This window comes from Betta splendens, chromosome 19 (assembly GCF_900634795.4).
Source record: "Betta splendens chromosome 19, fBetSpl5.4, whole genome shotgun sequence".
NCBI lineage: Eukaryota > Metazoa > Chordata > Actinopteri > Anabantiformes > Osphronemidae > Betta > Betta splendens.
In genome coordinates this window covers 14,868,840-14,883,263 of record NC_040898.2, presented here as the reverse complement: position 1 = coordinate 14,883,263, position 14,424 = coordinate 14,868,840, and the positions used below count along the sequence as shown (strand labels likewise).

The 14,424-nt window shown below is 56.1% G+C and overlaps 1 protein-coding gene across 2 annotated transcripts; it reads right to left on the bottom strand.

The window, feature by feature from the left end:
* Positions 1–314: 314 nt before the first annotated feature.
* kif19 (kinesin family member 19) lies at positions 315–14,371 on the bottom strand. 2 transcript variants are annotated; one of them, XM_029134221.3, is made up of 20 exons: positions 13,776–14,371; positions 12,811–12,891; positions 5,972–6,082; positions 5,818–5,905; positions 5,489–5,625; positions 4,565–4,690; positions 4,303–4,497; positions 3,726–3,872; positions 3,530–3,652; positions 3,309–3,465; positions 3,068–3,239; positions 2,801–2,999; positions 2,463–2,733; positions 2,266–2,390; positions 2,025–2,197; positions 1,852–1,954; positions 1,655–1,778; positions 1,200–1,588; positions 954–1,122; positions 315–867 (listed from the first exon to the last, which is right to left on the bottom strand). In XM_029134221.3, the coding sequence occupies exons 1-20, from the start codon at positions 13,812–13,814 to the stop codon at positions 740–742; spliced, it is 3,057 nt and encodes a 1,018-aa protein (XP_028990054.1). In that variant the 5' UTR covers positions 13,815–14,371; the 3' UTR covers positions 315–739. The 2 variants fall into 2 exon arrangements, with proteins under 2 accessions (XP_028990054.1, XP_028990055.1); XM_029134222.3 differs by lacking the exons at positions 12,811–12,891; positions 13,776–14,371 and adding an exon at positions 10,352–11,101.
* Between the last annotated feature and the right edge of the window lie 53 nt (positions 14,372–14,424).

Below are 14,424 nucleotides of genomic sequence, written 5' to 3'. Positions count from 1 at the left end.
TCTTGGAAATCTTCCTGTGGAAGATTTATTTTTTAGTATTAGTTTTATTCATAATTTCTTTTATTTTTTATATATGACATATATATAAAAGCATCAAAGCACACTACTAAATAATTAGCAGGTGTGTGGTAAATGAGCGCCATCTAGTGGCGTCTTGCAAACATACAGTTCACGCAGAGTTTCCATTTGATTTTATTGGGTACTAATAAAAAAAATGTACAAAATAAAGCATAGAAAGTAGAAATTATGAAAATGACAACAACACAACAAAACAAAAGGCAACAGTTAAATAAATCATTAAAAACCAACTAGTGTAAAAAGCATCTCGTGGTACTTTACTGTACATCTACACAAACAAGCAGGACATGCAGCAGTTACTTTGGGTAAAAAGGCAGAGACCTGGGGAACACAACAGAAGAGCACAGCATTACCTTTACTCAGACATCAGCGTGTCATCAACTTAAAGCCACCTCCAAAGGGAGGAACACTGATGCTGAAACGTTCTGACAGCAGGCCATTGTTTTAATTTCCATAAATACTTGTCTTGCATCGTCGCTGGGAGGTGCAGCCTCACCAGATTAATGCAGCGGTTCCTTCATAAGACGCTCATATTAGCGGATTGTTAGCGTCGCCTTCCACCAGCCCTGTAGCGCGCGGCGTGAGACTGTGTCGCTGGGGCCGCTCCCCATCCCCCCGCCTCGGGCTGGGGCCGAGGTTCTGCTGGTTCTGGCGCCGGTGCTCAGTGCCTGCGTGAGCGCGGGGCCCCGGTGCCTGTGGAGGTGATGTAGAGGAGGGGCTGCGGCTGGCGCAGGGGGGGCGCACGCTTCAGGCCGCTCGCGTGCGCCGCGGAGGACTCGGCGTTGGAGCCTGGAGACGGGAGCAACAGAGGCAGAGCTGAATGACAGAACCGGACCGGAGCGGCGCCGCTGGCTCTCCGCTGGCGCTGGCGGTACCTGTGTGCTGGCCGCCGTGTGCGGCCCTGACTTTGGCGAGAGGAGGGACCCCTCTGTAGTGGGGGCGCAGCGCGGGGGCCTGGGGCTGACCGTTGATGTGGAGGTGGGGGTCCGACGTGCTGTCCAGAGGGCGAAACCTCTGAGCCGTGGTCGTCTTGGTCTGAGGAACCTGCGAGTGGGAGAGAGGAAGACGTGACAGGTGCGTGACGGCACCACATCTGCAGGCTGTGGACCGGTCCCACTCACCGCCTGACCCGTGACCTCGAACGACCGCGAGCGCCTCTTTTTGCGCCGAGCCTCGAAGTCGGCCTCTCTGGGCGTCTGGGCCTTGGTGCTGACCTGGCGGTTCCGTGGGCGGGTCCAGGTGCCCTGCAGGCCCGGCCCGTCCCCGGTGCTGCTGGACAGGTTGTCGTCGGACGTGGCGTGCCGGAGCTCGGGGCTGGGCCGCCTGCCGCGCCGCAGCGGCGGCCCCCTGGGGGGCGCCTCGCTCAGGGAGAGGCTGCTCTGCTGCTTCTTGGGCTCCAGCGGCGAGTGGGGGGGGGGCAAACGCAGCGCGTCCAGCTCCAGGGCCTTGGACCGGCGCCGCGCCGCCTTCACCGCGATGCTCTGGACGCCGCGGAGGATCTGCTGCCGCTCTGTGGGGACAGGGCGTCAGCCGGGCCCGGTCACGCTCACGCTCTGGGTCCGAGCCGTGTACTCACCGCTGAGGGAGTGGGGGGTGTCGGCGCCGGCCTCGCTGCTCTCGGGGGACGAGTCCAGGTGGCTGCTGGCGCTGTGGCTGAGGTGGCTGCAGCTCAGGCCGCTGTCAGGAGCCCTGGGCTGCAGCTGGGGACAGGAGAAGAACCAGGGTGAGGAACGGGCCTGTCGTTGACGCCTGGCGCCTGTGAGGACGCCTCACCTCTCTGCCGCCCTTCCCGTTGATGTGGATGGGGGGCGGCGTCATCACAGCCGGGTGCTTCATCTTCCTGGCGTGTGGGCTGCTCTTAAACACCCTGTTGTCCCTGGCAGGAAACAGAAGCAGGTGAGGCCAGGACGGCGCAGGACGGACGCGTGGCTGTCGGCTCCACTTACAGCTCGGCCTCGGGCAGAAGGGGGGGCAGGGTGTGCCTGCGGACCCTGGCCTGGCCTCGTCTGCTGTCGGAGCACAGGACGCTCTCCTGGTCCGAGTCCATGTCCTGGAGGTCGCGGCCCGGCCCGTGGCCCGGCCCGTGGCCCGGCAGAGCGATCCTGGGCAGCGAGGCCTCCTGCAGAGTGGCGTTTGTTAGCAAGAGCCTGCGTGTGGAAACGCTGCTATGGCGACGGCGTCCCGTACCTTCATGGGGTGTCGGGTCGTGGCCGCGTCCAGGGCCACCGCCCGGTCCAGTTTCCGCTCGTCCAGCTCCCGCATGTACACGTCATAGAGGTCCTGGAGGTGGGGCGGGACCAGGAGCCTGTGAGCTGACACACACACGAGCCCATTTCACCCACTACACCACGCAGTCGCTGCTGCAGCCAGAGGCGGCGACTGACCATCGATGAACTGCCTCTGCTGCTGGATGATCTCGTCGCACAGGTGCCGGTGCTGCTGGAAGCGCTGCACCACGAAGTTCTTCTGCCGGATGACGTTGTCTTTGAGCAGCGTGTGCGACTGCATCTCGGCGTTCTCCACCTCCAGCTCGTGCACCTTGCAGAGCAGCACCAGCACCTGGCGCTGCTCCTCGGAGCCGGCCCGCCGCGGCAGCAGCTCCTCCAGGCGCCGGGCCTGGTCCCGCAGCTCCAGGAGGCGGCGCTCCAGCAGCTCCTTGGGAGGAGCAGCGGGAGGTGAGGGGGGGGTGCAGCTACTGCAGCTCATCCAGACGAAATCCTACCTTCTGGTTCTGGATCTTCTTCTGCTCTGCCATGAGTGTGAGCAGGTTCTCTCGGGCCACCGCCACCTCCTGGGTTTCGGTGGTGTCGGGAGGAGACTCGGAGGAGTCGGAGTCCTTCTCGCTTTCATCCTTACTGACGCTCTCCTTGCGTTTCTCTGCTCGCCACTTCCTCCTGCGCCGGCTCCGCTCCTGCTCCCAGCTGTGGGACGGGAGCAGCAGTTAGGGCTGCTCCCTGGAGGATACGTGTGGTGAGTATGAGACACTGACTCTGCGATGGTGAGCAGGTGTCTGGACGTGTCCATCTGGACCTCCATGTGGGAGTTCTCCAGCTCCATCAGGCTCCTCCTGGTCTCCATCTGCTGGCGGAAGGCGTCCAGGAGCTGCTCCTTCAGCTGCTCCATCTCTGCCTGGCTCTGGGTGGAGTGGGCCTGGACCTCGGCTGCGCGTACGGAGGGTCGTTAGACTGGAGCAGAGAGAGCAGGGAGCAGGACGGACAGAGAGGCTGTACCTTGGACGTGGCGGATGTCGGCCCGGTCGGAGCTGAGCTGCCAACTCGCCTGGTCGGCCATCTTCTTCTTCAGGCGCTGGATCTCGCAGCGCAGGTCTGAGATGATGTTGGTGTATTGCGCGATGTGGTAGGAGACGTTTATGAGGTTCTTCTTCACCTGAAACACACGCAGTCAGAATGAGGCCGCTTCGCGGCTGGAGCCGAGCGGCGCCGCCTCTCACCCGCGTTCGGATGCTTTTGGCGCGGTCGGCGTAGCTCAGCGTGTTCCGGGACTCCTCGAACGCCACGGAGGCGGGGCTGATGTGGGCTATCATCACCGTCCGGCTGTTCCCGCCCAGCGAGTCCTGTCAATCAGAGGGGAAGCGCCTGAGTTCCACAGAGCCCAGGAGTGAAACGCGGGTGAAACGAGGCTCGTACCTTCAACAGGCGCGTCAGCTTGCTGTCGCGGTAGTTCACGTACTTGGTGCCGTTTTTGTCGCTCAGGGCGTTGATGCAGTTGCCCAACGCCAGGAGCGAGCGGTTGATGTGGGCGCCCTCTTTCAAGCGCTGACCCCTGTTCTGCGTCTGACGGACAGAGAGACGGCGTGAGAGGCAGCGGACGCAGAAACCTGGAAACGCTTTGGCGGCGTGACGCGTCGCCGCTGTCGGCCTGTAGGTGGCAGCGCCTCCCACTCCCCTCCTGGTGTAGCTACAGTTACAAGCTATTAAAAACCAATGGAATGAAAAAGCGAGCAACAAACCGTCACTTGACTTCAAGCTTAAAGCCTACAGCTCCACTCACAGACCCTTTCTCGTGTGCTCCAGTAAAAGTGGCTTGAATGGAAGCACTCAATTAAAGAACAGGTCCTGTGCAGTGGTTCCAGTGAATAATGCTGCGCTACCTGCCTTTCAGCCTTTTACCTCGACGCATCCAAAGCTGATGCAAAGCAAACAAGAGTCCACAGGTTGTCGGCCGTCGTGACAGCCAATCAGGATCAGCGTCACGCGCACGCACCTGCGCCGCCCGCTCCGAGCCGGCGAGGTCGATCATGAAGAGGCGGGCGAAGCGGACCTCCTGCAGCACGTCTCTGCAGCGGCTCTGCTGCCGGACGGCCACCTGCAGCACGGCGTGGGAGCGCGACGACGCCTGGTTGGCCGCCGTGGGCTCCTGCGTCCGCTGCTTGTTGCCGCGCACCAGCAGCTCCATGATCTGGAAGCACAGATGGTGATGCTGCGTCCGACGGTTGAGGGGAACGGCTCGCGGTGTGAGGCCTCACCTCCTGCGCGTTGATGGTGGACACCTCGGTGATGCCGGCGACCTGAATCACTCCCTTAGAGTCTTCTCTGAGGTCCAGAAAACCCGAGGACGGGTTCAGCAGGTCGCGGATCATCTCATTGTAGATCTACAAAGACACAAAGTGGTCAATGAAGGGTTCAGGCTTCTCTAAGCGCGGCATCAGGGCCGGTCATTTCGGCTGGACGCTTTACTGCCCGCTCAGCGTTTTCTTCAACGCAGGAGGAAAAACATTCATTTAAACGACTGGGATGAACCAGCAACTACCCGTCGTGTAACTAGCACCGGAGCGTGAGCTGGGGAACGGCGCAGATGTGCCGGCTGTAAAACCAGGCGCCTTTGTGGCCTTTGAGCCTCGGTCCCTGGAAACGCAAACACACACGTCAGCCTCAGCGCCGTGTCAGAAATCATCCTGACTTCGGTTCAGGACCAGACGACTCAGAGCTCTGCTTCAGTAACATTGTCATTCACTGGAACCAAAGGCTGCGTTCCGCCCAGAACCAGCGTTCTTTGGATTCTCAGTATTCAAGGCCACCGGCAGCGTTTCTCTCCTTGTTCCTTTCAAATCTGACTCATTCTGAGTCGTGCTGCCGCCGTGCCTTTATTTTACAAGCTATTAAATGAAAAATACAGTCTTTTGTTCAGCTATGATCATGATACGCGGTTCTACAGTAGCTGTTGGATCGATAGGAGGAGAAATGACCACTCAGAGATGAACGGCACTAGAAGCGGGTTCCGGATGTGCCGTTTTCTGAGCAGCTCATTCCAGGTGTGACACAAAAGCAGGAAACGCGACACCCGCAGCCTCGTCCTGCGCCGGCGCTAACTGACAGCCTCGGATCCTATCGGCGTCTAATTGGGAGGCTGCCAGCTCTGAGCGGCCAGAATGGGAGGAGTGGACCGGTACCTCCAGGTAGGACATGGAGACGCTGTACAGCATGTCGTCGCTGGTCTCCTCGATGGCGCGGAACAGGTCGTTGAGCGTTCGGACGTAGATGCCCGGCTCCTTGTCCGTCCCCAGCATGGTGTAGGTCTTCCCACAGCCTGAAACACAGCGGCAGCGCGTTAAAGCAGGCAGCCCGTCTGTGGGAAGAAAGCGGGCGGTTTATGGGAGCGCGTGCTCTGGGCCGAGCACACACCGTAACTCTGGGTCGACTTCTGCTCAACAGAGAAGAGCAGCTTTAGATCAGTGGAGAAGCAGCAGCAGGAGGATGTGTGAGACGGAGCGGTACCAACCTGTGGGTCCGTAGGCGAACACGGTGGCGTTGTAGCCGGATATGAGGCCCTCGATGAGTCCTCTGGTGGTGGCCCGGTACACCTCCTCCTGCACACAGGTCCAGTCAGCGGCGCCGAGGCACTCGTAACACTGGGAGCTCACACTGCAGCTCACCTGACTGGCCGAGAAGTCGAAGCCCACGTCGAACATGTACGTCTTCTCTCTGGAGCGGTTGGCACGCAGGATGTCGTCCGGGTCCTCCATGGGGTCCATCAGAACCACCATCTGATGAGGAAGGATGCGAGATTACATGTGTGAACGCAGGAGGCCAACTAGCGCTGCCCACAGACGTGAGGAACCTGGAGGCTGCAACGCCGCCTCCCGGTTCTGAGCTGCTGTAATGCAGAAAAACCCGGCCCGTTTGATGACTCCCGCCGCCGCTGGGCCGCTCACTTTGAAGCCTCTCCATTGAAATTCAAGAGGAGCGAATTCACTTTTAATAAACTGACAGCGGCGGATGGAGGGGGGGGGGGTGCTGCAGCATCCAGAGGAGCACGTGAGGGCAAGCGATCCCTTCCTCCTCTTCCTCCTCTTAACTCTGCATCTGCTGTAACTTTTCTCCTGCCGTCTAACTGACATGACGTACGGCTTCTGATCGCGTTTCACAGGAAAGATCCCGTCAGCGAGGGACCGTCTGAGTCAGTGTCAGACCAGAAGCCCTATGTGCTCCTGGTCTCCAACCTCATGATACTATGTTTAGGCACGTGGTCAGATTAAACGGGGCTTTACTGGTTAATCCACCGACTTCTTCAGGCCTCGCTGAAACCCGAGCCCAGATGATGCGAGCTACACCTGAACAATGCCTCACACAAACAGCAGCGTGTGAATCATTAAGCGCTGAGGGTGTTGATGGCGCCTCTGCTCCCGTCCGTCATCTGTGCGTCTTTTGTTACAGGCCCTGCTCCACCCTACGTCGTCCACGTGCACCAGCTGCTGCTCTGAACTGCTCCTTTTCTCAAGTCTTTCTTTCTTTCTTAAGAGCTGGTGTCGGAACACGAGACCGCGGCCGCGTCAGGGCCTCGGTGCCAATACTGGACGAGTCCTGTGTTCAACTGGGGCTTCTGGGAAACAAAGGGTCTCGGGTGAGGCAGAGGTCAGTGCCAGCGGCTCGTGGCAGAACAGGTTCTGTAGGAAACAAACAGTCTCATGGAAACCAGTACTTCTGTCTTTCTCATGTTGCGTGGAAACACATTTGTATGTTGGAGAAACTGAGAAATGTCATTTCATGTCCACTGCAACGAGCAAAGCTCTGAGAGCGCGACGTGGTTGATGAGGACTGAGTCTGATCAGTTTCCTGCTCTGGAAACACGATCAGCTGATCACAGTGGTCTTTACAAGCACGCTGACTCTTCTTTGCGTTCGCTCTCCAGACACAGGAACCAGATCAGACCAAGAGAAGCAGAGACGCTGAGGACGCATCACTGATTACACTCAGCTGATGGCTGAACAGGTTTGACTCTTGGTTCCTGTTTCTCTTTGGGTTCTGGGACCAGAGTTGGAGTTTTCATTGAATGCATCAAGGCACTGAAGACGTCAGTGCACCACACGCCGGCTCGGCGCCAGGACCCAGTGAAAAGAAAAGCTACTTGCTGCTCGACGGCCGTTTCATTTCTAGCAGTTCTAACGATTCTGTCCGTGAGCGCAGTGGATCAGGCACTACAGCCGGCTTCGCTTTGGGTGCACTGAGGTCGACCTCAGGCGCTGACTGAACGACTGGCCACTACGTGAATCTACACAATGTGGCCAGGAAGAAAAAGGATCCTGAAATATTCATTAGCACAAGGATCAGCCAGAGTCAACAGCTTGCTCATGCAGCGACATGCAACCAATTAGTCTGATGGCCGGGTCCAAATGCCATAAAAGCACTGGGAGGAGATGGAGCGCTGGCCCGGCGCCGCTCCTGGCTCTGGGCCGCTCTCATCAGCCGGCTCCGCTCAGGTCCTCGCTCGGCCGTCTGGCTGCTCATCGCACCGCGAGCTCCCACCGCAGATCCATAATTCAAAGCCTGGATGCCGCTCCGCTCTGGTTGGACGTGCCTGACTCACCTCAGCGAAGGGCGGCTCAGATCGCAGGAAAAACCAAAACCAACGTTCTCTTATGAGCATTAAAATTTGAACCTCAACTAACAAGACTGTGGGTGAGGGAGACGGAGCAGATGAGCCTCAGATGTGACGCGAGCGCAGCGATAAGAGAAAACGTGGCCTGGATGGAGGCGATAGGGCTGAACCTCAGCTTGTCCTGCTTCATTGTTCGGCCTCCGACGTGATGAGGTCACGGCCCTCGTTATCACGCTCATGGCGGCCGTGCTGCGCTGGGCAGATTAAGAGGAAGCCTTTGTCTGTGCCACGTATCGCTGCCTCCGATCTCTCCACCGTTTCACCTGAGGCACATTTTACCCTTTATGTTAGTTTGGTCTAATACGCTCCGGTTCCACCTTTAGCTAAACGTCACCCTACAGCAAATGTGAGCCTAATACGAGGCTGCAGCAGCGTCTCTGTTTGCACAGGGTCCCGGCCTCGTCTCTGTCAGGATGACGACAGACTAGTTTAATAACCACTTCTGTGCAGTGTCCAGAACGCCTCAAAGAGCAAAGGCTCAAGATCAGACACAGAAAGCAATCAGATCTAAGCCGTGACCTTTGCAGGGACAGCTCTCGAGCTGCTCTTTCACAAATGCAACCAAAGCTTTGGAAAGTCCAGCCGACACAATTGGGATTGGTTATCTGATAGAAAACCTCAGAGCTGCCCTCTCCGCACCCTGACAATGCTGCAGGAGATCCCGTTTCAGGGGCTCTCGATGGTTGGAGGCGTGTGTTGTGCACCTGATAGCGAGGGCTGCGCCTCATTTGAGGTTACACAAGATGTCTGGCTGCGGCAAATTAACGCAAGTGAGAGGGCTGCTCTAATTCCGACTCTGACAAGTCGGTGCAATAGGATTCCTAACAACTTATGCAACCAGAGATCACAGGAGAACACGTGTAATATCAGAGTGGAGGCGTAGATGGTGACGAGGGATAACCAGGACAAGACGGTCGTTATCACCGCATCAAACCACAGCTACGAATCAGAGATGAAGGTGAAGATGAAGGTGAGGTGCGTGCAGGACAACACATTTAAAACTCATGTTAACAAACAACAAGCAAACACAGCGTGTCAGTTATTAGATTAGCAGCACAAACAACAAACTACTGGCAGCGCTCAGGGGCTGGATGCCAGAGTCTGAGGATAATCAAGGTTCGAAGCAGCCCGGAGGCCAGAGGTCGGCCACCGCGTTGACTAAGACAATCACCCATTAACCAGACAAACACACACTTGAAGCCGTAGGAGAACGCAGAGCCGCTCTGGGCTCCAGCTCCACATCCTGTTCAGAGCAGGTAACAAACGGGAGGAGGAAAGTAATTCCGCTGGTTGTGCAGGTGGTTTACATCCTGAGGACACTGTTGCTAGGCGACCGAAGAAGAAAACAGTGATGCATTCTGAAAAAATAGTGAATGAAAAGTAGGTTTAGCGTCTAGTGAAAAACATCAGCTCACACTCACAAAGAGAGAGCAGCCTCAGCTCGACTGAGGACCAAAGCAGGTGTGGTTTTCATGAATAACAGGTGGATTGAATGCACACAAAGTTAGCTTCTAGGAGCAGTAGGAGCCATTTGTGTTCTGACGTACAGTACAGGCAGCGCTAATAGCAGCTATTTTCAGGGCTTTGAGGCCATTTTGACATGACAGCGTGTAAGACGTCATCTGAGCCAAGCACAAAGGCACAAAGGCAGCCATTAGTCCTTCTGCGTAGCCTCGCGTCTCCGTTCCTCGGGGTCTTAACAAACACGAGGCTATTTAGAAGAAAGCGGCTGCGAGGCTCATTGTGCTGAAACCGAACCGTAGGATGGAAGGCAACATTTAACGCCCGGGTCACGCTGGCCTTCGCCGAACCGCCCCGCCGTGATGCGTCTCATCCTTCTGGATGTGACTCAGCGCTCATCCTTTTTCATAAGCCTGTTTTTGGAGCCGCGCGTAAACATTTCCATCACGTTGGACCTCGGCCGACACTCGGGCTCTTCTGGAAAACTAGCTGCTTACGGGAAACAACAGCTTGTTTTGACTGGAGCGTCACACAGACGAACCCGCGGAGGCCGACTCCCAGCAGCTCCTTGAAACCCCAGGGATCGGGAGATGTATTTACTCTAATGCCCCACATTCGCCTGTGAGAGCGAATGTGGGGCATTCAGAACCTTCTGACTGCTCCTAAGGTTGGTGGTTCTGGCCTGAACTTCCTGTTTGGGTCAAAGATGAGGTGGAAAAGCCAGGACGCTGCTGTTTGTGTCATCTATCATATCATTATTTGATGAGGTTCCAGTAAAAGCCCTTCGGTGGCTGTCATTACTCCCTGGTGAGTCTCTGAAGACACAAACAACTCACACCTGATGCACCGTTTGGTTTCTTTCGGTTTTAACCTGCGTAATGAACCGCTGGTCTCCAGTCGAGTCAGCTGTGTTTACCTGTTTAGAAGCAGCAGCGTCTAATCTCATCTCCACAGCGGCTGCCACACCCTCGCAGTCCCCCGAGGCCTGACGGGAATCAGAAAGTGTCCTCTGGAGGTCAGGAGAGGAAAGTGGCGGGAAGCACAGATAATCCCTGGTTCGGGTCAGACGGGCTATTTGTGTCCACGTGCTGCCCTGTTCTGAGGTCGACCTGTGCAAAGCACCAAAACAAACCCACGCTTCGCTAACGCTGACCCATTGGCCCGCTAGCGAAGGCCTGCTAGCGCTAGTTTGCTAGCTAAGGCCCGTTGGCCTGCTAGCTAACACCTGATAGCGCTGGCCTGCTAGCGCTAGGCTGCTAGCTAAGGCCCGTTGGCCTGCTAGCTAAGGCCCGTTAGCGCTGGCCTGCTAGCGCTGGGCCGTTGGCGCAGGTCAGGGTTTGGGGGGTGCTCCGTGGGCCTGGTTCTGGAACAGGGCTATTTATGGCTCCTTTCACGCTTGTCCAAACACGAAGCTGTTCAAACACTGTAGAAACGACAGAGCGAGCGCTGAGTGCGGCTGCTCCTCGCTCTCAGAGCGCTACGCTTCCTCTGGGTCCCTGTAGCTGTGCGTGCGTACGTTCTGCTGCTGCAGGGAGCAGGTTGAGCCTCCGTTCAACTGTGCCCTGAGCGATTCAAGGACGCGGACGTGACCTGGGTGCAGGCTCAGGTAAACATCCCAGCATGCACCTCATCAGCGCCGACCGCTGTCTGTCCCGTTTTCCTACACGGACTCAAACAATGGCCGTGACCTTGCCTTGGCATCTCCATGGAGACGAGGCCTCGCTATTCAGCACTCCCCACTGTGCTGCTGACAGGCCGACCCCGTTCTGGGGGCTTCTGGCTTCTACAACAACTGACTCACACCTGAGGCCTAAACCAGCCTCTGGGTGTGAAACGCCTGCACGTCCACCTGCCTCTGACTCACATGCTCTGCCTCGTGTATGTACGGCCTCACGGGCCTTTTGTCCGGGGAGTGAAATTGGTTAGTGAGATACAATAGGGCTCTCTGGTGTCACGTTCACGAGGCTGAGTGACCATCTTTATCCCTCGGGGGCTAAACATAGCTTCTAGCCTCTTAAGGGCGGATTGTATCACCTCTCCAGGTGTTTTACTCTACTCATCGTAGACTGAGGCTATTCTTAGTCAGTTAAGGACGTAAACAGAGAGGTGACAGCTGAGCTTTTCACGCAGAGTGGAAGACATGCACATTTTCCTCTGTGGCATCAAGGCCTCGATGGAGACAGGTCTCCTCCATAAATGACCCTGCTCACTACTAAAGCAGAGCCCACTGAGCCACGCGTCGTGGGCTGCTGGTGGGGGTCGACCGAGCAGAGGAGCAGGTGGCACAAGGCTTAACCTGAGCTCAAAGCCCGTCCTGGGAGCTCATCTCTGCAGGCTTAGCCGCGTTCAAGTCGTCTGCTCTGTGCCAGGACAGCCGGATCCCAGAACCGGCACCCCGGCGCCCGCGCCAACCACCGGCGCTAATCTGTCTGAGCGCTAACTGTTGGCCATATGCTCCACGCCTGCCCGTCTGAGCCAATCAGTGCACACGGACCGCGGCGTACGCCAACGAGCAACTCTCCACAACAAGAGCGTGGAGCAAAGCTGCACTAATCCAGGCTGCGAAGGAGCCCGGCGTCGGCCCACAGAGACCGTTCTGTGCCACATGAAGAAGAGCAGGAGGCCGGTAACAAAGGCCTGTTGTTGTGTGTGAGCCTCTAATCCCCAAGCCTATTTTAATGATGTCACGGCAGCCAGAAGTGCTGATGCTGCCCTTAAGACTTGCTTTAATTGAATTACTTCCGAGAAGGCGGACGCACCAGTCAGACCTCGGTGCTGTGGATTATCTGCTTTTGTAAGTGTTCTCTAGTAAAACCTCGATCAAAGCGCTCGCCGCTCCCGCCTCAACCTCGTTTGCCTCCAGCGCTCGCGCCGTTCGCACCGATCTGAGTCACTGTGTCAGCCGCCGCGACCTCCATGCACTCACTGAGCGGCAGCTTCCTCATTATCACTCACACGGCCTTCATCATCATCATCACCCCTGTGGTGCAGCCACAGTAAATGACCTCCACCAGGGACCGTGGCTAAATATGGTCCTTATGGATCACAGGCAACGATGAGCCTGTTTATTCATTTGATGGAGACTGAATTCAATAAGAATAAAAAAGCTGGAGTTTCAGGATGACTTTAAAATGACGAAGCTGTTGAATCCACAACAGCAATAATCAGTTTCCCCTCGTTACAGCTCATTATTCCAGTCTGTCAGACGCTGAACGGAGTCGACTACCATCAGCAGAATGTTTTGAAGACGCTGAAGCCAATTAAGCCCCTGCTTCTCTCGCTCACAGTGAAGCCTTCAAGCCTCGGCTAATCACAGATGTTGGAGCTGTCGAGGCAGGAGGATGGTTCTGAACCGGATCCTGGCGCTGGTCTCACCTGGTCGTCCACTCTGTGGGCCACGATCGACGCCCCCTCCTCCTGCTCCGCGTCGCTGAGGGGTCGGATCCTCAGGGCGACCTGCAGAGAGCGAGCGACATCAGTCACAATGAGACAGCACTTAAAGCCATTCTTTTACCCCGAGCCCTGACGCTGCTGTGTTCCACTGAGTCAGAACCACAGGACCCAAACCCAAAACTCCCTCTCAGCTCAGCGGCCTCAAACCAAACCAGAGCCTTTTCCTGTTTCTATCACTTAATTAACATCAATATCTCCAGATTGGAGATCAACAAACAGTTAACAACAATCTGGAACATTCAGCTCCATCAAATTCACACGGTAAATTCTGACCATCAGGACAATTTATCAGGAACATCGTACTATTACATTAATGTTCAATAACGCTGCAGTCTGTCTTCCTATTGATGAACACTCAGAGATCCGTCTCTCGGTGTTTGTTCCATATTATGGGCTGTTTGGGCTTTTACTGTAATAATTATCCCACTGATCAACAGGTGGAAAAACTGGCCATGCGTCTGTCAGCACCCTGCAGACCGAGTATTATAGTGGACAAGAGGAGGCCACGTCAATAATTCAGACAGGCTGCAGAACAGTGCAGGTGGGCCACAAGTAATGGAACAGCGTCCGACTGCAAATGAACATAATGTTTTAACAAACCATGGCCTGAAAACTGTCTGGACTGAACTTTTTCTTTTAAATGTAGACTTTCATTAATTAAGCAAATTTACCGTTTTCCAGGGTTTTATTAGACGACAGGCTTAGTTAAATAACAACCAGTCGTGTTCACTGCAGAGCAACACTCACGCCAAATGACTAAATACATTTAAATGGGGTCCTGCATCACCTGCTGACAACCCGGCAGCGGACCGGACCGGGTCGGTTCTGTTGCCGCTGCTGCGGAACTTTCACCTGTTTCAGAACCGCGGGGATGAGAGTGAACTCACAGTGAGCTGCTGGTCCTTGGACTCCCCCGTGTCCTTCATGGTCACTTGCTGCGTGAGTCAGGGGCGGACGGGACTCTGGGGCATCCTGCTCTCTGTCGGAACCGGGTCGGCTCCGCGGTCTCCGGGCCCTGGCCGTGGGTATGGATCGGTACCGGGAGCTCCAGCCTCGCGCCGCGTCCTCCTTTCACTCCGTCCTCTCTCTCTGCGTCTTTGCGCGTCGACGCTCGCTCCTCCCGTTTGTTTGCGCGCAGTTAGAGACGCGAAGGCTTCTGAACGGGGACGTGGAGTCAGAGGAGCAGGAACCCACCTGCTGCTCCTCCTCCTCCTCAGGCTCCGTGTGTTTGCGTGCGTGTTGTCCCTGGTGATTCCGGTATCAGGCGACCTACAGTAAAGACTGGGATCCGTCCCGTTCTTCCTTTAACTTACTGACAAACACGCTGGGATTCTGCTGCAACGAACACTTTGAATGTGTGCACATTAAAACTGACGGTTTCCGCTGAGATATTTTCACCTTCTGACCCAAATATGTGACAGAACCTCAGCTTCCCTCATACACTTTCCAGTGAGAAGCTCCAGGTTGACATCTGCTGGACGAACTGAAAACAACCTCTCTGGTTCTACAAAATAATAATAAACGAATGAAAGACTA

What these genes read in the sequence shown, in the direction of transcription:
- kif19 (XM_029134221.3), bottom strand. Translation starts at nt 13,814, where the DNA reads ATGAAGGACACGGGGGAGTCCAAGGACCAGCAGCTCACT. An exon ending in CACCTGCTCACCATCGCAGA is followed by an intron (nt 3,000 to 3,067) that starts GTCAGTGTCTCA and finishes CCCGTCCCACAG; the next exon opens with CTGGGAGCAGGAGCGGAGCC. An exon ending in GCAGAGGCAGTTCATCGATG is followed by an intron (nt 2,391 to 2,462) that starts GTCAGTCGCCGC and finishes TGTGTGTGTCAG; the next exon opens with CTCACAGGCTCCTGGTCCCG.